Source organism: Lates calcarifer, linkage group LG3 (genome assembly GCF_001640805.2).
Source record: "Lates calcarifer isolate ASB-BC8 linkage group LG3, TLL_Latcal_v3, whole genome shotgun sequence".
Classification (NCBI taxonomy): Eukaryota; Metazoa; Chordata; class Actinopteri; family Centropomidae; genus Lates; species Lates calcarifer.
This window is the reverse complement of record NC_066835.1, coordinates 10,359,257-10,380,171: the sequence shown is the minus strand read 5'-3', so window position 1 is coordinate 10,380,171 and position 20,915 is coordinate 10,359,257. Positions and strand designations below refer to the sequence as shown.

Genomic DNA, 20,915 nt, shown 5'->3' with positions numbered 1-20,915 from the left:
CTGTGGGAATGTTTGAATTGCGTGAATGCTGCATTGTGTTAAATAACAAGTTCCCAAGAATGTCAAGCCTTGGCAAGCCTTCATGCTTTATTCATGACTCATCCTCCTTTATGTCAGAGCTGGACACCTTTTCACAGTGGCCAGTGCTGACTGTGTAGGGAGTGTGAAAATGAATCGGCTGGATAAAAGTCAAAAAATGAGTAGGAGGAGAGAAAAACCTCTTGCATAATCACTGCATCCTCATACTAAGGCTGCTTTGTTGATTTAAAGAGGACGCAGTGGATGCACAGTGATGGTAGTAACATTGCAGATTGCTTTAGCCACCAAATAATTCAGGATACAGCAACGGAGAGCAGCAGTCTGTGCCTAATTGAGCTAAAGAGTCAGAGTTATAGAGGGACAAACGCACTAAAAGCCTCAGCAGCAACGAAGAGAAGAGTGCTGACATCACGCAGTAGAAAAAAAGCATATTTTTTATTCATCAGTATAAAATATTCATTCATTTGAAAAAGGTTGTGCAACACGAACATATGGTCAGAACCTTTCAAAGTGCCTTAACAGCATGTGCAAAATAGAATCTCAAAAATCTAGAACACCATGTTTTCTAGACATTCAAGTAAATAAAATCGGGCTTTGGATCTCACATGTCGTCACAGGCTTACATTTAAAACCCATCCTTTCTTTCATCTTAAAGTGCCCATGGTCATTAGATCCACTTTTTATGAGTGGGGATTTTTATAACATCCCTGTGATTGTTTCATTTTGCGGATCCAGTGGAGCTACAATTGACTGTGGATGAGGCACAAAGTACACACAAGACAGTACGTTTAATCTTTGTGGCAACAGCAGGGCTGTTCCAACATGGCTGCCAGCCAGGACAGTTCAGTACATTCTGATTTGCAGAAGGACGTCTTCTCCCAGAAAAGTGCTGCTTCTGTGTATGTGGGAGTGTGTGTGTGTGTGTGTATGCAATAGAGAGAGAGATAGGGGGTGTGAGGCTTCATGTTCTGGATCTGGATGACAGTCACTGCAGCTGTGTGTGTATCTTGGCACACAGACGGTGATATGTCGAGCATAGATTGTGTGTTGGCTTGACTCTGGCGATGTTTGGCAGTCTACACATCCACAGGGTAGTGTATGTGTGTGTTGTGTGTGTATCTGTGGGGGCAGCAGGCCTGGAGCAGCACCTTGCGAATGTCTTTATTTCTCAGACTGTAGAGGATGGGGTTCAGCAAGGAGCTGCCCGCTGCTGGAGCCAAGGTGGCATAGGTGTACAGAGGAGGGCTGGACGCGTCTCCCAGGAGCCCCCAGAGGGAGAAAGGCATCCAGCACCCCACGAACACACTCAGGACCAGGATCAATCGAGAGAAGCCCCTCCCACTGCCGTGTTTGTTTGCATATGATTGGTTGGCTGGGAGGAAGTGCCTCTGGGTAGCAATGGCGTGGGCATGGCGCCTTGCCACACGGCAGATCCCAGCGTACAATTGCAGGGTTACCATGACGACCACCAGGAAGCCACCACACAGTAGCGACAGGTATGTCCGGGTCAGAGGTCGTGCTACAGAACAGGAGTCTGGCTCTCCAAGACAGTGCCATCCCATCGCTGGTCCCGCCCCGATGACACATGCACCCAACCAGACCAACAGCAGGAGGACGGCAGCTCTGCGACGCGATTGGCCCGAGCCATAGGTGAGGGCGTGGCTTAAAGACAGGTATCGGTCCAGAGCAACACCCATCAGGCTGCAGAGCGAAGCAGTGAGTGATGTCACCAGCAGTCCTGAGGTCAGCAATTCTGACCAATCACTGGGTTCCACACAGAAGAGGAAGAGGAAGTGAAGGATCAGAGCAACACCTGCCAGGAGATCTGCCAGTCCAAGGCTAGCCAGCAGCAGGAAGACAGGGGCGCGTAGAGATGGGGTGGCCAAGATGGTGGTGATGACGATTGCATTTTCAGTGGCGATGAGAGTTCCTGAAACACACAGGGCCACGCCCCACACTGTGAGGGGTGGAACCTCATATGGGGATGAGTTATCCAACTGGTCCACAGGGAAGAAGGGGTCTGCACCTGAGGACTCATCCCAGCCCAGGTCAGAAGCGTTCAGGATCATGGTTGGTCAGCAGTCACACAAACACAAACCTAAGAGAGAGAAAAGCACAGGATTGTTTGACATTAGCTCTGATGTGTCCATTTGTCCATTAAACAGCCTTTTCTTGACTAGAAGCTGTGGTTTCAGCCTGTGAAGCTGCTGCAGGCCGGATGTGGCATCAGGCAGAAGAGGACTTAATGGGGTGATAGAGCACTAATGATCCCCTACTCTTGTTATGTAATGCAGCTATATAAAACAGATCAACACTATTAGTGCATTAAGTGTTTTGTAGTTTTCTTGGTCCTATCATTCAGATTCTTTTATTGTCCTATTGTATTGTTTTTCTTAATCATGAATCTTAATCATTCTTAAAAAATAGTTTGTAAGTATTGGGACAGATACGTAACATAAAACACTGACTGATTTGTCTAGTAAGCCACAAAACACAGCCCATACAGTGCAATGAAAAAATATGATATAAACTAATACAAATGACAAACACTCTCATTTTTTTTTTCTTTCTTTTTTTCAGGAGGCTTATACTGCTGGGTTTGAAATGCCAGTGACGTCTCCGGCTGTAGTCTTGCGGGAAGTCACGCAAAGTTAATCAATATGTCTACTTAAGCCAACGCGACAGATGGAGTTACCAAAGCATTAATGCATCATTAGGCGATCATCGATTAAACTATCACTAACACAGCTTTTATCTTCCGGGCGTCTCGTTCCTTTCACTGCCCGCTCTTGGTTTCATCCTGCACACATTTCAGGACCTAACAGTGTAAATATCTGTAAACTCATTTCCAGATTTATTTTAGGAGCTACTCCCTGAGGTTTCCCTCTTGTTAATGTCCAAACATTATGTTCAGCGATAACACTGTGTAAACCTCGGGTAGATTCTAAATGTACCAGGCACTGCTGCATATCTGGAATAAGAACGCCTGCACAATTAATTAGACTATAATTAGGGTATTTAAGGAATCTATTACAAGATGCTTGTGCTCTCTGGTATGTTATCTTCTTGTTCTGTATTACATGTCAAAATGTACTGCATGCCGACTGAGGGGAAATACCACATCGTTACTGTAATACATGAATGTTATTTTAAGATTATTTTTGCGCATACAGGAGGAAGGGTTTTTTCTTTGCCACACGAGGAGTCTTTCATCCTCCTCCCTCTTGGAGTGAGGAGGTATATCCCACCTCCTAGTGCGGAGGACCCTCTTGTATAACACAGTTGCAGGTTCACTGCACCACAGAGGATGTCCCCAAAACATGCACGCACACATGATCACGCGCGCACCGCACAGGCACACATACTGTACTGTATATACATACATTACGAGTATTCATCTTACCTTATTAACACGATTCCGTGATTTCCTTTGCAGGAGCTCAACAGATTTGTTCTCTTATAAGATCCAAGCCAGATGATGGAGATGAGGTGATGCTGCTGTCCCTCTGTGCTGCTCGGCACCAGTTTAAATAAGGAGGACAGTCCCCGTGTTTGCTGCTCCCGTGAACTCCCGTCTTCATCAAAGTTATGCCAAACTCTCACTTGGTGTCTCTCGCATCTCCTTTTCTTCAGTGTCTCCGGAGCGCTTATGGGAGGCAGAATGGATGCTCTTGCGCGCGGACTCAGCCACAAGAGAGCTCGTCTGACGTCAGCGACTGGGAGGCTCGACCAATCAGGGACCCGGCGCTGAGGATGCGGGTAGAGCAGGGAGGGGGGGGGGTGTATATGGAGTAATTTCATTCAGAAAAATGCGGCATCTCTGTAGCCCCTCCCACTGCGGTTCACTCCCGCTCTCATTTCTTGTAAATAATCACCGCCAATGCGCGCACCCCCAGCCCCCACCTCCCACCCCGTCCAACACATTTTCTCAATCAGACCCAGGGGCCTGGTTGAATGAGAGGATATTGTTTTGTGCTGGGCAGGGCTCAGAGGTGTGGAGCTGTGGTGGGGACGGAGCTCGGGGGCTGGCGCTGTCCACGGTGCTGAAACGCATCAGGATGACTCATGGGGAGATGTCCTGCAGAGCAACAACAGTCTGTGTGTCAAGTGAAAACTATCCCCCCAAATGACCGAATGAGGGACAATTTTGCTTAAAATGAGATATAATTATCCCTTTCCTTACCAAAAGCTCAGCTATGACTATTCTTGCATATTATTATTACTATTATTAGTGGTACGTTTGGTGTCATACTAGTGCATGGGAAATGAATTCATGCATATACAGAAACAATAGCCTACACGTAGCCTAATAATTTATTCTAATACAACATCTGCATGAACAACAGCCTCAAAATTAACCACAGACTTAAACAAACACCTCCCTGACTCCACCTATTAAAACTGGACATTAAAAGCTTCACACATGTGATCTAATAGCCCTGAATTCCTTTAGAAATCTTATAGGTCAGTGCTTATATGGGTGCAATAAGATACAGGAAGATCTGTGATTTACTGTGGGTGGTGAGGGGTTTCCTGCGCTCAGACAAAACCAACAATTATATTTGTTATTGCTTGTTATCTCATGTATTGATTTGTCTTTTGATTTAGGCGAGCCCCTGCCCTCCGACAGTAACATAATAGCAGCCGAGGGGGGGATTCATGATGGCTTCCCCGGTTTGATAGAGAGTGTGGGTGTTGCAGTGGGACGAGCTGAGCTGCTGTCTACGTGGTCGCGCATATCAATGCACCAACTCGGGGAATCTCGTCCTGCTCGAGCCATATTAGGACACACTTCCTGCCGATAAACCCCCGCTACGTCACCGAGCGGGTCTGAAGTGCAACACTTGGCAGCTTCAAAGGGAAGTCTGCATTAAGGAGCGTCTCCACATTTCTGCAGCATTCCACTTTTTTTTTTTTCTTACCTGAAAACCCACTTCACTTCACATCCCATTTTTCAAGACAAATTTGATAAAACCACTAGAAAAGCATAATGTGTAAGGCTTATATTTTAGGACAGCATTTACTGGTATCACATGAAAGCTATATTTAAGGAATATTATACGGAATATCACCTGTGGAATATCCAGGTTTTATACATAATCATAATAATATTCAGATTTCCCCATTTAAAACACTAAACTGTGATGGATTCGTATTTTTTCACCTCAGACTCACGTCTTTTATTCAGTTAGTTCACATACTGTACATGTGCATTTGTACTAATACTATAAGTATAGTATTGCACCATTATCCACTCGTTTGTCGCTGGTGTATCGATTTTTGCCAACAGTGGGAACAACAGTGGAGGAGGAAATCGTGTTTAACAGGACTGCGGAGTATCCCTTTGTATGTATGTGTGTGTGTGTTTTTGTTTTATTATTAATCACGCCAACACACAATCCAGGCACCCTGTGGATCTCCACAGCTCTACCCAGACAATGTGTGAGAGAGAGCAGTACAGTATGAGATGTGGGAGTACATGAGCCACGTCGGTGTGAGTGGAGGAGGTGGTGATGATGATGATGATGATGATGATGGATGGTGGTGGTGGTGGAATTCACAGCATAAAGATGAAAAGTGTGTCGTGATGCTGGGCTCAATTGGTTGATGCACCTGACTTCTGAGAGCTAGGTCCCGGGGATGACTCAGTGAATGACAAAGAGACTCTTTGAACTGCCTTACGTATACTGCTGGATGCATGCATGTGTGCAGGAGCATGGCTATAAGACAAGTCATGGACCCTTTTCTAACCAGGGCACCCGGAGCCCCCTTTGCATTCAAATTTCCACACTATTATTACCGACCCAAACTTCCAAACATTAATTTACTGAGAAAACTGGGACTGTTGCTAAACACAGTATGCACATTTGTGCTTGTATAACACTATAACTTCGACTCAAGGTCAGCTCTCTCATTTTTATCTAAGCTTCTAAGCTACAGCTACTGAGGAGTTTTGCAGTAATTAGTCAGCACCTTGCCACATATATAGACTGAAAAACCTTCTCTGAGCTGTTTCACATTAGCAGATCAACTCTGTTTGACAGCGCTGACATGTGATTAGGGCAGCACTTCATCACAGTCAGTGACACATTTGAGGTGACAATAGACTGTTGACGTACAGGCTGTGGACTGCACATAGTTGCATGGGCTCTGACACGACTAACGTCACTGTGTGTTTTATAATCATTCGCACCTACAGTATATTTAGAGCTGTCTTAACTGGTTTGGACCACTTGATACACATATTAATGACACATCCCTAATCAAAATGAGAACCCTGATAGTGCTGATAAACTGTCTAAATCAGACCTTTTCACAGTGGACTCCTGTTAATGATCTTTGTTTGACTTTTTGGAGAAATTAGTTCTTACTGGTTCTGATTAGTTTGGTTAATGAGTGATTTTTCTTTTTTGGGTTGTTTAATTGTAAAGGTATGTAGAGGCCTAGTGACCTTACAACAGTATATGACAAGAAAAAAGAAAAAAGTCAGAAAAAATAAAGTATTTTGTAATAGGAGTACATTTTTAGCCATGGTAGCAGTGTGGCTTGAAATGTTGGTGTGTCACTCAGTCCACCAGTTTGATCTTAAATAATATAAATATAACAATTATTGGATGGATCGTCATTAAATTTGGCACAGACAGTCCCTAGGGGATAGATTGCAAAAACTTTGATCTCCTGGTGTTTCATCAGGCTGGGAACCATACTCCTAGAATAAACACCCATCAAAATGATTGATAGAAAAGTATAAAATATTGCTAAAGATGCACCTGATGGCTTTAGTGCAAACATGTGCACTAACTTAAACATGAGCTGTATGTAAGGACATAGATGTAAATGCAAACGTGTGTGTCTGCGCTGCCTGCTGAGGTAAACAGGTGTCAGTCCGTCCAAAGCTGGTGTGTATTTCAGGAGGGTTGAGGTGGGCCAATTGGTTGCCAGGAAACCAAGTTTGGGTGTCGCTCATGTTACACAGATCCCTGTGTCCTCTGTCTTTCTCTCTTTCTCTCTACATCCTAACCAGGAGCTGTATCTCTATCTACAGCCATTGGATACCCTTTTACAGGACTCACCAAGGCATTTTATTAACTTTTTTGTTGATAGAAATTCAACTCAAATCACCAACGTTTCCAGCTGTCTTTTGCAGGTGTTGGTGCTCTGTGGCTTTCAGGATGCAGCAATTGGTACTTAAGGTCCTATGTTCCACACTGCTGCTTCTAGCAGTGGTGCCCGCTGTGTACTTACAGTCAGGTAGGGGGGGCATCCATATCAAATATTTTCGTTACTGTATGACTGTTTCAGAGTGTTTCTGTCTTGAGAGAAACCTGTTAGTGCCTTTCTACACTTTCCATCTAGTGTCTCCTTTCTTTGACGCCACCAGGGCCTCATTTCGGTCTTTCCATGATAAATTATCTCCTCTAATTCATTTGGAAGATGGCATGTTTTCCAGTATTTTTGCATAAATTGAGAAGTGAAGTGAAGTAAAATTGTGAGAGGCGAATGAGAATCTACCATCCTGTCTTTGGCACGACTCCTGTCTCTTGCCCACTCACTTTTGTCTATTTTGACACTGTCCAGACTGGTGAGACATAATTACACAACAAAATGTTTCAGTGGGAAGATAATTGTACGTCGGCCACTAAGTTGGTATTGATTGGCACTTCCCATTGACTGCCAGTTTTTTTTCTGTTGCTACAGATTGTTCTCAAGCAGAGTCATGTGACCTGTGTGTTGGTGACTCCATGCTCAACCTGACAGGCTGTGTCTGGAGGCTTTGTCCAGATGGTAAGGTGCCCATATGCGCTCATACACACACACACACACACAAAACACCTGTGACCTATGATAGTAATTCAATCATCACAGCTTCTGTAACATAAGCCTCCGTGGTTTGTACACGATGTTTGAATTATTTAGTATGCCAGGAATGCACACGACACAAATACACACACTTAAACACACACACACACACACACACTAAAATGCTTGTTCGCTCTGTTTCAGGTAATGATACAGGCAGGTGTATGACTGATCAGGGGGACTCAGCAGACAACGGCATGAACTGTAGCTGGACCAGAGTGTCTGAACTGTGCACAGGTAGCAAACAATTCCCTCTGAAGTGAACAAATCATTTCTCTGCTGCCCTCAGTGACACTCATCTCTCTTGCATGTTTCATTTCCCAGTTGTGGAGACTGTAGCTGATGGAGGAGGTCAAGGTGACTCAGGTAAAGTGTGCCAGCTCTGCGCCAGCATCCCAACACACACACACACACACACACACCACACACACACACACACACACACACACCCCTCCTCTTTTCTCTTGCGTCAGACAATTATTATTCCCATAAGAGCTGAGTAAAATGTTCCCCAGCGCCGCTCACTCAGTCATTTCCACCAGTAAAAATCTCCATTGCTGACGCGACGCTCTCCTCTCTTCCCACCCTACCTTGCTTTCATGTAATTGCCCCCATTAAACCCATTAAATACTTTTCCTCCAGGTGATGGCAGCAGCACCAAATCATCCCCAGAATTCTCCCAGGCCAAGTTTGACATGTCCAGCTTCATCGGAGGCATCATACTGGTGCTGTGTCTGCAGGCAGGTGGCTTCTTTGCCATGCGCTTCCTCAAATCCAAAGAGCAGAGCAGCTATGACCCCATGTGAGTTTGTGCATGTAGGTGTTATAGAGCAGAGAATTTAGCGAGACTGTACCAGTTTAAGTATGTGCATGTAAATTATGTTTGTGTCACTGTGTGAAGTGGTTATGTGTTGCTGCAACAGCAGCCTCTAGTGGCAAGAGTGATCAACAGCATTCAAGGACCAAGGCGATTCACCTTAAACATCCCTTTAGATTGTTTTTCGATTGTAATTGCTATCCTCATTTGTCCATATAATGTGTCTGACTTCACACAGAGAGCAGCCACAATGAAGACAAGATGTGTGAAGGACAAGCAGATGAGAGTGGAGGACAGCAGAGCAGTGACTCATCAGCTTGTGACGACAATAATTTTTTTTTCTTTTTTCTGAGCCCCAGTCATTTTTGGTTTTGTCCCCATGTGTCTCCCTGAGGGTTGGGTGTGTTTATTATAGGATATTTTTCTCAGATTACTGCATAGCACCATATTTATATTCCAGAGAAATTTTGGCTGTTATTATCACACAGATGAGAAACAAAGATGGCTCTGACTGTTTCAGCGATTATCTACAAAACTCAACACAAATCCTCATCAGAACTGATTTAACTAGTTAAAGGTTTGTGCTCTCGCAAACAACAAGTAACTGGCTGTATCAAATGAGCAGTTTGAACTGTGTAAACAGTACAGAGCAGTTATGGGAAAGGCTGATATAATCCCATGTAGACAGTAGGTCAGACAAGGTCATTACAGGCATTTTGAACTTTTTTCCAGAACACTAAAATAGACCAATATGAGACTCTGGAACTGGATTTTGTTGATCATGTAGGAATACTTCTGTATGTCAAATTGCATTGCAAAAACTTTCTGGTATTTTATTGAAACAAAAAAATTAAAGTCTTGATATATATGTATCTTATATATTTATTTTATGTATTAACCTCTAGTGAGTGAAACAGAGAGGTTTGTCTGGGGGCACTAAGGAGCCATCTTGAGAACTCCTCTTTTGGGACCATAGAAAATGGCACTTTATAATCTAACATCTAAGGCTTAACTGAAGTGACAGACCTACAATATGGCTTCCAGCACTACACTACTTTGGTTTGCGTGTTTTTGTTTTGAATTGTCAAAAGCTTGGAGTCTTTTTTTTTTATAAATTGATTTTCATGTAGGAAATCTCAGTTTCAATTGCTCATATTTATATGATACTAACGCTTCAATAACAGTTCAAAGAGATGTGGTGTGACCCTGTTTACTCATGTTAATACTGGTTAGTTTAGTTATTTTGAGATGTTTGGATTTTTTTTTGTGACGCCATTAGAATGAAAACTGTCTAACAAGGCTCTGATTAAACCAATAGTAAATACCTGTTTCTCTCAGTGTGTGTGTGTGTGTGTGTGTGTGTAGTTGGTACCAGCTAATCACTGTAAAAGACTGTATAATAGGTGCTGAGTGTGTATTTGCGAGTGAACTGATTCAATTGTAATTTGGGTGTGACCTGAGACATGTGCAGTTAACAATCACCTATCAGTCCTTAGTGGTTGTCAGTATGTATCCCAGCATGCAGCAGGAACAGAGGAACTGACGGAGGCCTTTAGGGGGAGCAGCAGGATGGCTGGGCTTGGACGCACCAGTCGCTGCCTGAGCCAGAACCTACAGGCTTGAATAAGCCCACACAAAAAAGCTTCCCCAACTGGGCAGACTGTGGCTGTTGTCCAAATCTGTTGACAAAAGACAGGACTGAATACAGGTCTGTTTTTTCACTCTAAACTCACCCTCCCCCTACACACACACACACACACACACACACACACTTACAGTGAGAGAAGGGAAAGTCCAGCACACACACACATTACCACACTAAAGTTGAGGCTGGTTTCATGTGCTGCTGGCTATTTTATCCACTGCTTTAAAGCAAGCAGAGGGCTCTGTTTGCGTAATGTGTGCATGTGTGTGTACAGTGGACTAGGTGCAGCAGCAGCCTCGGTGTGCTGGTCAAGTGTGTGTTTAACAGGTGTGTCCAGCTACAAGGAGGAAAGTTGCATCCCACCTCCACCCTTCAGCTAGTGGCAAAACATCCGTGTGTGTGTGAGTCATATCGCACGCTCTAAAACACACACACACACACACACACACACACACACACACACACCACACACACACACACACATGTCATCCTCCCTCTGTACTTTCTGTTTGTTCCGCCTCGCGCTCAGCTCCCAGCTGAGTGCAGCCCCTGTGCTGACTGACTGTGGAGGGCGTGTTCACTCCGTTTACTCAGCACACATACTTAGACATACACACTCACGCACACACATACACATCCACCGCACTCTGAACAACTTTTTACCTAAACTTTTTCACAGATGGAAGTGGCGGGAGCTGTCAAGTAAGGTAACACAGTTTTGGCTTGGGCTTTTTCATGTTTCTCTGTGTGTATTGTGAGTGAACACGAAAGGAGGAGAGGTTAACCTTTGGTCTAAACGGGGAAAAAGTGGCGACAGGTGTCTTCTCTCTCGCGGTGTTCATGATGAGGAGAGTGCTGCACCTGCCTATTTACCCTATAGCGAGTCTTCATATAAATAATAATGACCGGATTCTTCAATAATCTGTCAGAAATAGAGCACTAAATATAACAGTCGTCTTACTGTGCGCAAAAAAACAGCAACTGTTCAATCGATTGAGTGCGTTCTGCAAAAATGACAAAGCTACAGAATATTATTATGACGAGAAAAGTACAATATATTTCATGTCATGTTCTGCACACTATAATTGTATTTTTTGTGTGTTGCTTCAGGGGTCGGCTCGTGAAAGTTGTGGTGCACTCTTTGAAAGATATCCTGTTTGCCAAACTCCTAACCCCTTGGAAAGGAGGATCGCTTTGCGCATGCGTTAAGTACTCTAAGGTAACTAGCCTCAAGGCGTTGGAGGCACAGACACACGCAAAGACATAAAATGTTATATCGTAGCGCAGCAGATAGGTTTAATCCATACATCACTTTGCAAGAGTTTCTAAACACCGTCTCTTCAGCAGTAGATCGGGTAATGGCAACTTAAATAGTGTTTGTTTTCAAGCCTTTTTGTAGTTGTAGTAGACAGAGAGCATCTGGTGCAGGTGGGGGATGAAAGTCACACAGGCGGACAGGAATAGCCTACCAGAAACCACATGTGTCCTCGCCCGCTGAGGTACCAGAGCAACGGGAGGACATGGGTTTTCAAAGTACCCTGCATCTTGAAAGTGCACAGTGCTTCCATACTTGCGGATCAGTGCCGCCCCCAAGGGTTCCTGAGATGATATACAGGATAAGAAAGAACACAAACACGTGTATTATTTTTGACATAATATATAATAATTTCTTTTCAACTGGACTTATACATCTTAAGGCATCAACATGTATTTAAATGAAACAATCTGTGCAGGAAATAAATTACTTCCTGGTGGAACGACTGGCAACTCACACTCCTATGCAACTATGCAACATGTGTCACACGTAGACAGTGCTTCATTTTAACAAGCCAGAGTGTGCCCAATATACCATTTAATATAGCATGTGTATTTTATACACTGGCATGACATTAAACAGTATCATTAGGACCCAAGTGTAATTAGAGAATAACAGTTTCCATTTGTTTGTCTAAGGTTTATGTTCATACACGCTTCTGTCTCAGGGATGGAAGGGGAGCGGGTTGACTCTGTTCCTGATCTGAGCCACCTGACAGAGCAGGAGCAGTCCACCATCCTCCAGGTCTTACAACGTGACTTGGAGTTGCGACGTCGTGATGAAGGACGTGTAAGGTCAGAGGTGACTGTTTAACCTTCTAGGAGCCAGTTCCAGTAATTACATTGTCCAGTAGTGAATGCAAACATATATATAATGAATGAAAAATGATAAGACAAGTGAGAGCAGATGTACACCTGTAAGGAAGCATCTACATTTGTTAAGTCTCTCCACTCATTTATCCAGTTTTTCCCTTTAATTTGTCTCCTCTGTGTTGTAGTTGTAGTTTTACTGTTTACTGAGTGTAGTCTGAAACCTCAGTGGGTAGAGTCAAATAAATGCAGTGCATTTACATATGGGCTGCTATTCAGGTTTTGAGTCTTAGCCTGGGATGTGATGTTTATATTGTACATGAGAAACCTTGTTATTTACAGCCTACTGTAAATAGCAGTATCCAAGTTTCTGTTATCTGGCAGCAGATGTGTCTTGATTCCTCAACATGTCAGCCACTTATTTCACAGGAGGAACAGTTTGTTTTCCAGCTGTCTGAACTCTGTGGGATTTAGCCTCTCCATTTGATCATCAGTAATGGAAAACAAGAGCAATAATGCAATTTCTTCTCTTTTTTGGTTTTGTTTTACTTGCTTGAGTTGTTGATGCACCCATACACAGTGCCGTTAATCATGCCACAGTATCTGAAAGGTTTCTTCAGGAGCTCCAGCTAATATATCCAGGTTTCTCAGAACCAGGATATGATATTTACATATGCAGCACATTACCAGAATATTCCAAAGACCCGCTCATAACCACATATATAAACAGTCAGCCAAGCTTTTTGGCTTTGCTCCCGTGTTTTATGTCTAGTGAAATTTGTTTTGTTTGCACAGCTCATCCTGCTGTTGGCCACTGACCACAGCACTGACTGAGCTCCATAGTACCTCCAGTTTTGTTAACAAACTCTATTATTCCCTGTTTGTGTTACTTGCCTTGATTAATCTTTAAAGTAGGGCCTCAGCTAATGACAAATGTTTTTATTGTTGATCAGTTTATTTATTTATTTTTTTGGTGCATCAATTAATTGTTTAATTCATAAAACATCAGAGGATAGTCAAAAATGCCCCCAACAAGTTCTCAGGATCTAAGGTAGAGAGCATTTGTGTCTGACAGTTGTATTGCCTGTTGATTTTCTGGTGATTGGTAAACTGATTAATCAGCTAATTGTTTTCGTCAAATTTTTTTTTTTTTTTTTTTTTTGGTAGGAAAATTGAGACCTCTCTTGTCTGACTAATTTCCATTACATCCGTGACTACAGTGACTGCAAACCCTCTGTTTAGTTTTCTGACGTCGGGTGACATCAGCTGACTTTTTGCCAGACAGGAGGTGTGTGGTTGTTTGCTGTTTAATCTGGCCCCATGTCAATGTTGCAGGATCCTCCAGCAGACAGGGACAGACCCGGCACGTCTGCGCCTCCTGTCGGGGTCATGGTTTAGTGAGGAGTGCAGCAAACGCCATCGTAACCGGGTGTCGGGCTGCGAGCTCGTCCACGCCACCATACGCTGCAGGAGGGTGAAGAGCAGAGGTCAGTTTTCCAGATTAAATGTGGTACTGCTGTTGCTGGCCTGTGGGGCTGCTTCCCCATGTTGTTTATAGGGTTATCCCAGTGATGGGTCTGTGGTTGTTGCCATGGTAACAGATGTGCCTCTGACTGAACTGTTTAATGGAGAGACAGAGGAACCCACCAACAACAACAACACTTCTCCTGAGGCAGAGAGAAGACTGAAGGACAGCAAATATGAGGAGAATGATGGGTCAGTGATGGCAGAAAAAAAAATCACATCACTTGCTGCAAAAATGTGTGTGAAACTGCATTTCCTCTTCCTTATTTGTGTTTTCAGGAGTTCAGGAAGTTTGACACCTACACCCACACCCAGAACAAAAAGTCCTGTAGCACAGGTCTGTGTGTACATGCACATGTTTCTTATTTCCAGGCATGAAACTGTTTTTTAAATAATCATCCAGATATTAATAAACCACCCATCTTCAATTCCCAGGGTCTCCAACATACAAGTAGTTCCTCGTCATCCAAAGGTATTGAAGTTTCCATCTCCCTGCCTCTGTATCTACTAGCTATTTCTTTGTACTAATATTACCTTGTCATTCTGCTCACAGACTGCGAAAGGAGAAGTAATGGCCATTCAGAGGAACCTGAGGTGATTATAACACACACCCACATAAACATATTATCACGACTAATGGTTCTGATAAATACGGCCGTTAACTGGCAGGTTATTCCACTTTCTGTTCAGGCACACCACCGACGCAGAGTTAATATTTTTCTATTATTTGGATGTGTAATTTAATCACAAGCTTTCCAGTGGTAAGCTATGAGTAGTAAAAGGATATGATATGAGGGGAGGGGGCTGCCAATTTATAGATGATCAGTAGTGATGCTGAATCTAAGAATTGTGTGTGTGCCTTTAGGATGACTTTGACGGTCACAACGGAGACACTGACTCACTGAGCAGCAGCCTGACAGAGCCAGTTTCTCTGAAAACCAGCAGCTCCACCAGCAGCCTTCATTCAGGCTACACGGTACTCACACACACACACACACCACACACACACACACACACACACGCATACGTGCATGCACACACGCGCGTTTGATTAATTGGCTATCCAGCGACGCAAGATGACTCAGCTCGGGACAATGACGTAGGTGCTGATCTTTGTTCTGTGTGTGTGTGTGTGTGTGTGTGTGTGTTGTAGCTCAGTGGAAGCATGATGAGTCTGTTCAGCTCGGGAGATTTTGGACTGGTGGAGGTGAGGGGCCGTATCCAGTTCTCATTGGTTTACGAGACCCAGAAGGAGGAGCTGCTAGTTAAAGTGTATCGCTGTGAGGACATCGCCTCAGCACGAAAGAACCGCTCCGACCCGTAAGTGACAGTTCGTGCCTGTGCATCTGAGTGCGCAGATTGCAGCAACAGTGTTGTGTTCAAAACATGTCATATAATGTCTGTGTGTGTGTGTGTGTGTGTATGTATGTATGTGTGTGCGTCTTTCACAGATATGTTAAAACCTATCTCTTACCGGACAAGTCGAGTCACAGTAAGAAGAAAACTTCAGTGAAGAAGAAGACACTCAACCCGATCTATGATCAGACACTCAGAGTGAGACACACTCTTATTTACATATTACATAACGTGGCAGCCTTCACAGAAATCCCCCTATCTGCCATTTGTCCTCCAGCTCTCCTCCATGTGTCCTGCACCATCGCACTGCAGTCACTAGTTTTGAAGATGCCCTTTCAATAAACCATCTAATTTAAAATTTTCTTCTTATAGCTAATGGCGTCCTTGTCCCGTCCTTCCTCCTGTTATGTGTCAACTATCTGATTCTGATTATATACCCTCAGTATAAAGTGAGGATTGGGGAGCTGCGGAGTCGGACCTTGAACCTGTCGGTGTGGCACGCCGAGCCCCTCGCGAGGAACGTGTTCCTGGGTGAGGTGGAGGTGGCTTTGGCCCAGTGGGACTGGACGTGCAATCAGCCGCTGTGGCAGGACCTGCAGCCACGGGTAAGGGAGAGTAGATATGAAGGTGTGACTCGCATGCAAATACACACTCTCGCAGTCACGCAAATTAGCATGTGTGTTTGAATACTCTCACACTAATATTTACCAAAACACTGTGATGCCTGCGTCTACATTTGTTTAGTATCTGAGTGTCTGTGAAATGGCAGTTTTGGCAGCTTTGTTGAAGACACAGAATACAGAGAGGAGTGTCTCTTGTGTCTGGAAGAGCTGAAGGGAGAGGAAGACATGCTGTGAATATCAACTAAGGTTTTATGTAACCTTAATCTTTCCCTGCTTCCACACTTCTGCTTCCCTCCTCCACGCTTTTCTTTCTTTTGTCTTTTCCTTTGCTTTTATCTTTTTCTTTTTTTCCTGCTCTCCTCTTCACCCCACATCGCAGGTTCATTTGAATCCTGACTCCATTAGCAGTCGTGGGACCATTATGCTCTCTATTAAGTTCATCCCAGACGGATTCGAGGGTGAGCAGAACACATACATCACAGACACACATTATGCCCCAGCCCAATATTACAATCAGGCGAGTCTCATACTTTTGTGTGTGTGTGTTAAGGTGGTGGTCTGCCACTGACAGGAGAGGTTCACATCTGGCTTCGGGAGGCTCAGGGTCTCCTGTCCAACAAAGGAGGTGCAATAGACTCATTCGTCAGAAGGTGTGTCAGCTCTGCATCATATTTTCTAATATTTTATCATCATTTTTTTGTCCTGGCAACAATTTTATTTAGCAGCATTTTAAACTTGCACCAGCATGTATGTTAGATTGTGGGATCACTTTTGAGTCATTTTACTTTTGAGTTAAGATGAATCCTCAAAATGAATCCAGTGTGACTCTGAATTTAACTTAAACCCCTTAAGCTACATACTCCCGGATGCTAGTAGACAGAGTGGTCAGAAGACACGTGTGGTGAAGCGCTCTATCAGCCCTACCTACAATCACACCATGGTGTATGATGGCTTCCACACCAGCGACCTGAGAGAGGCCTGCGCTGAGCTGACTGTCTGGCAACGCGAAGGGTTAAAGACTCACACCTTGGGTGGGATTCGTCTGAGCTGTGGAACTGGTGAGACTACACTGTACATTTTAATACTTATATTTATATTCATATTAAAAAGATTAGCCTGTTTCTAGTTTTTAGTTTTTCTTCGGATATAAAGAAAGAGGTGCAAAGGCGCAGAGTCTTCACATCCTGACATGTTCTTTACTTTTTTTTTCTTTGGTATTAGTGACGTCCTTGGTGATAAACAGGTATATATTTGGTATAAGCTGCAGTGTCTTGATTGTGTTGCAGACAAACAGCTTTTTTTTGCGTCCATAAATATAAAATGCATCACATCCTGTACAGTTCTATACTTTTGTCAAATGTAGGAGCCCACCAGCATTTAATTATTACAAGCTTACATGAAGTAGGTAGACTCTGAAACAGCTGGCAATAGAAAGTAGCAAACCAGATTTTTAATCATCATCCACTGAACACCCCAGTTTCAGAACATGTAACGAGCCTGTCTTGCCTGTGCTTTTCTGGCATCATTATAAGTAACTTGCAGAGGCTCCTCCCTGTTTGAGCCAAAACCCTTCATGACAGATAATATTGTAGGCAACTCTTAGGAAGGGAACCAATGCTCTTGTCTTTACCTTGGTCTGAATGTAGCCTTTAAACCTTCATCTACAGTTGTGGTTAGGAGTGATGTGGTGGCAGTATATTAGTCCATTAGTCCACTTAACATTGCCTTGCATCTTGTTGTGTTGGCATTTCAGGCATTTCAGATGGTCATGTTATCAGAGCGAGGTCATGTCTAGGTTACCAGAGAGCATCTAGGTTACCTAGACTGCTGGATAGGGTAAAGCTGTGTCACTAGTAAACTTCTATGTGCAAGCAATGCAAAATCAATTCTAATTTCAGTTAGCTTAGTTGTTGTGAAGTAGCTTATCTTGATATTGATAGTATTGTTTTGCTTATAGCTGGTGTTGCTGTACTCGATAAGGAGTGTGCAGCACCTAAGATCAAAGCAGTGATAGGGCAACAGCCTCATCTTGTGTTTCATTGTGGGTTTCCTGGAGGAAGATGATGTCAGTAGAGTGGTAGGAAGTGAAGACTTTGATGAGGGTTTGCTTGTTGCAAATATGTTTTCAACATGAAGTTGTTGTATTTAGTGGGCAGGGCGTACCACTGTAGAGGTTTGTTCATTGTCACAGTTGTCACATTGCCTTTTGGGTTTTAGTCTCCTGTTAGAATCATTTGACCGTTACCATAGCAATATACTTACAAGAACAGTGGTCAGTTGTTGGGACTGTTCCCATTGCTTCATTAAGAAAAGCACCATTACTCAGAGTGTGAGTTGCAGTGGTGTGCTAATGTCTTTGACATAAATAATGAACAATGTGTTGGTTTTTTAATGGCAGGTCAGAGTTATGGTGAGGCTGTCAGCTGGATGGACTCCACAGAGGAGGAGATCGCCGTGTGGACCTCCATGATTGAAAACCCAAACCACTGGATTGACACGTCACTACCGATCAGAACTAACCTCGCCCACCGGTCTGAGTGACTCAGACACACTTCTCGCACAAACACGCACGCATGTTCAAATAATGGTTGGACTGAAAGAGCTCTCAGCACATTTAACCTCTCTGTGACAGTGATACTCATACACTTTATTTCTGTTGTTCATACACAGAAACACACACACACACAGAGGAGTCAGTAGTGGTGCAATATTGTGAATTAATGGCGTAGATCAGAACATATTTAGATATTAAACCAAATCTGTCTTCATCTCAGATGTTTTGTTCGTATGTTTTGGTTCAGTCTGTGTCTTATGTGAGAAAAGTGCATTTGTAATCCATTGTAGTTTATTAATTAAATATCAGACTTAAACTGCTGATTCATTTAGTGTTCTGATTTACTTACTGATATTACAAGAGACAGTGATTAAGTAATTTTGTAGAATTAAATAACCACAGACACTAATTTTCAATTATTGTTTCCTAATTATTTCAAGTTTTATCCCAGCCCTTTCAACCACATTCAAGTTTGTCAGAAAAATAGGTCCTATCACCCTCATATGCTGATTATTCTGATTTTAAGGTGTCATTACTGTAATTGGAGAGCATTGTGAAGGCCTCCAGTTACATAAATTCAGCCTTTCCTTCTAATGGATTAGCTGACTACCACCTTGTGGTCAGACTTTGTATCTACTTTTACTTTTCAGGCACAGAGGAGACAATGAAGAGTGAGGTCAAGAACACAAGAAAAGAAGTGACAGTGTCATGTCATTTGTTCTCACTTTTTTCCTCTAAACAGTTTTACATCAAGTTTATTCTCCAGTATTCATCAAAAGATAGTAGAGGGTGGCATTTATCATACAGGCCAGAGCTCCTGTCCAGCAGATGGCAATCTTTACAATCCTGCCTCAAGCTAAAATGGGATCGGAATTGGAGCTATTTGTCTTCCAAAATAAAGTCTCTCTGTTTTTTTTCTGTGTCTGTGATACACACCCTCTCACCTGTTTTATTTTTTATTTATTTTTATTTCATTTTTTACTGACCTGGCACACTGCTCCACTGCTATGTTGTGCTTATTCAAGATGGAACCCATGCAAAATTCTCTGCGAGATGCTCTGAATGTACAAGATATATCACAGAGTCTTTAGTAATTTTGTCTACATCTGTATGTTTTTCCGTCAACACTAATCGCCTCGAAGAAAATAATGAATATGCAAATTAAACTGCGACTAATTTGAAATCTTTGGATGGCCAGTTGCATCGATACTTTTATTTTGTAGACTGTAGTCGGATATGGTGACCTTATGTTTCTGTCCCGCTTGACACACTGACACAGGTGGACTGAGTGATACAGGTGAGGGTTGACAGCTGTTTAAAATGTCTCGGCTGCAGCTGCTGTTCATCAGTGAGCAGTTGAGCGCGGCAGCAGAGGAAATCTTTACGGCGGTGCAGAGGACGATAACAGAGCATGAGAGGGAAACTGTTTGCTCCAAAGAAGTATTTAAGACTACTTAAGCCATTTCTAGCATAGCATAGACTATGCCATAGACTGCACGTGAACACACCTGAGCCTTTAAATGTTAGCAGTGGGCATTGTGGGTAATGTAAGCGCCATTTTTGAGAAAGAAGGAACATTTGTCGACATTGTTAAAGGTGTTTCTGGCGTTAAACATGTCAAGTTATCATGTGCTCCAGCTGTGCTAAATGATGAACTATGTCATGCAGCTAATAATCATTAAAGGGCAATGATGTGCAGTGGTGTTCAAATGTCTTAAAGTCTTAACTCAATTTAGAATCCATACTGAACAAAATCACCATATACATTATTACTTTACTCAAATGTTAGGTGGTGTGCTGCTAATTAAATTGTCTGGTCACATACTGAACAAACTAATGTTCTCTGTACATTGTCTCTGGTTGAACCTGTTTTTAAAGCTGCTCCCAACCAAACATGTGAGCTATATATGTATATGTATATGTGGGTACACTGATACACAGCTCATGAGCCTTTATAAAAGCCAGACCAGCAGACATAAAGAGACTCCACTATGTAAAAAGAAAGCTTAAATGACATGACGACGTTTCAGCTGTTCCTCTGTTTCTTTTGGCAGAACTCTAAAAGACCAATTCCTTACCTGAAAAACTGTATCCAGAGCCGCACTGTGATGGTACACTGACCAATGATATTGTAGCCCCATGAATACTGATGCCAGTAAGCAGTGAAGCTCCTCTGGTTGTGCCTCCAGTGTGTATGACCTGACCACCAGTCCTGTCAGTGATTGACGAGCCAGATGTTCTCTTAGCTTAACAAAGGTAAACTGTAATTCATGTATAAAGCTGGGCAAACTGAGTTTAAATAATTTTCTCACCTTTTTCTCTTAACAGACTTGTTGCAGGTCTTTGAGTCTGAGGGCAGGAGGAGTGGAGTCC

The 20,915-nt window shown here is 43.1% G+C and overlaps 3 protein-coding genes across 5 annotated transcripts; 2 read left to right on the top strand and 1 right to left on the bottom strand.

Annotated features, from left to right (window-relative positions):
* Positions 1-112: 112 nt before the first annotated feature.
* gpr3 (G protein-coupled receptor 3) lies at positions 113-3,793 on the bottom strand. Its single transcript, XM_018697561.2, has 2 exons — positions 3,443-3,793; positions 113-2,137 (listed from the first exon to the last, which is right to left on the bottom strand). Exon 2 carries the CDS (start codon positions 2,106-2,108, stop codon positions 1,116-1,118), a length of 993 nt encoding a protein of 330 aa, XP_018553077.1. The 5' UTR covers positions 2,109-2,137; positions 3,443-3,793; the 3' UTR covers positions 113-1,115.
* Positions 3,794-4,439: 646 nt separating this feature from the next.
* Positions 4,440-10,475, top strand: cd164l2 (CD164 sialomucin-like 2). The gene is made up of 6 exons (XM_051066476.1): positions 4,440-7,290; positions 7,738-7,824; positions 8,044-8,136; positions 8,224-8,265; positions 8,542-8,701; positions 8,955-10,475. Exons 1-6 carry the CDS (start codon positions 7,005-7,007, stop codon positions 8,968-8,970), a joined length of 684 nt encoding a protein of 227 aa, XP_050922433.1. The 5' UTR covers positions 4,440-7,004; the 3' UTR covers positions 8,971-10,475.
* A 416-nt stretch (positions 10,476-10,891) lies between these two features.
* Positions 10,892-20,240, top strand: sytl1 (synaptotagmin-like 1). Of its 3 annotated transcripts, none has more exons than XM_018697555.2 (16): positions 10,892-11,068; positions 11,472-11,580; positions 12,315-12,470; positions 13,821-13,972; positions 14,087-14,201; positions 14,289-14,346; positions 14,445-14,481; positions 14,563-14,603; positions 14,875-14,985; positions 15,163-15,329; positions 15,461-15,563; positions 15,809-15,970; positions 16,368-16,446; positions 16,539-16,638; positions 16,841-17,046; positions 18,387-20,240. In XM_018697555.2, exons 3-16 carry the CDS (start codon positions 12,319-12,321, stop codon positions 18,527-18,529), a joined length of 1,626 nt encoding a protein of 541 aa, XP_018553071.1. In that variant the 5' UTR covers positions 10,892-11,068; positions 11,472-11,580; positions 12,315-12,318; the 3' UTR covers positions 18,530-20,240. The 3 variants fall into 3 exon arrangements, with proteins under 3 accessions (XP_018553071.1, XP_018553074.1, XP_018553072.1); XM_018697556.2 differs by having other exon boundaries at positions 10,893-11,068; positions 12,344-12,470; XM_018697558.2 differs by lacking the exon at positions 11,472-11,580 and having other exon boundaries at positions 12,344-12,470.
* The last annotated feature ends 675 nt before the right edge of the window (positions 20,241-20,915 follow it).

Excerpts from the sequence above, each read along its gene's own strand:
- gpr3 (XM_018697561.2), bottom strand. The coding sequence starts at position 2,108 with ATGATCCTGAACGCTTCTGACCTGGGCTGGGATGAGTCCTCAGGTGCA.
- cd164l2 (XM_051066476.1), top strand. The coding sequence starts at position 7,005 with ATGTTACACAGATCCCTGTGTCCTCTGTCTTTCTCTCTTTCTCTCTAC. Across the intron at positions 7,825-8,043 it reads CTGGAGGCTTTGTCCAGATG|GTAATGATACAGGCAGGTGT; the intron begins GTAAGGTGCCCA and ends GCTCTGTTTCAG. Across the intron at positions 8,266-8,541 it reads AGGAGGTCAAGGTGACTCAG|GTGATGGCAGCAGCACCAAA; the intron begins GTAAAGTGTGCC and ends CTTTTCCTCCAG.
- sytl1 (XM_018697555.2), top strand. The coding sequence starts at position 12,319 with ATGTTCATACACGCTTCTGTCTCAGGGATGGAAGGGGAGCGGGTTGAC. Across the intron at positions 14,482-14,562 it reads TAGTTCCTCGTCATCCAAAG|ACTGCGAAAGGAGAAGTAAT; the intron begins GTATTGAAGTTT and ends TTCTGCTCACAG. Across the intron at positions 15,971-16,367 it reads GGCAGGACCTGCAGCCACGG|GTTCATTTGAATCCTGACTC; the intron begins GTAAGGGAGAGT and ends CCCACATCGCAG.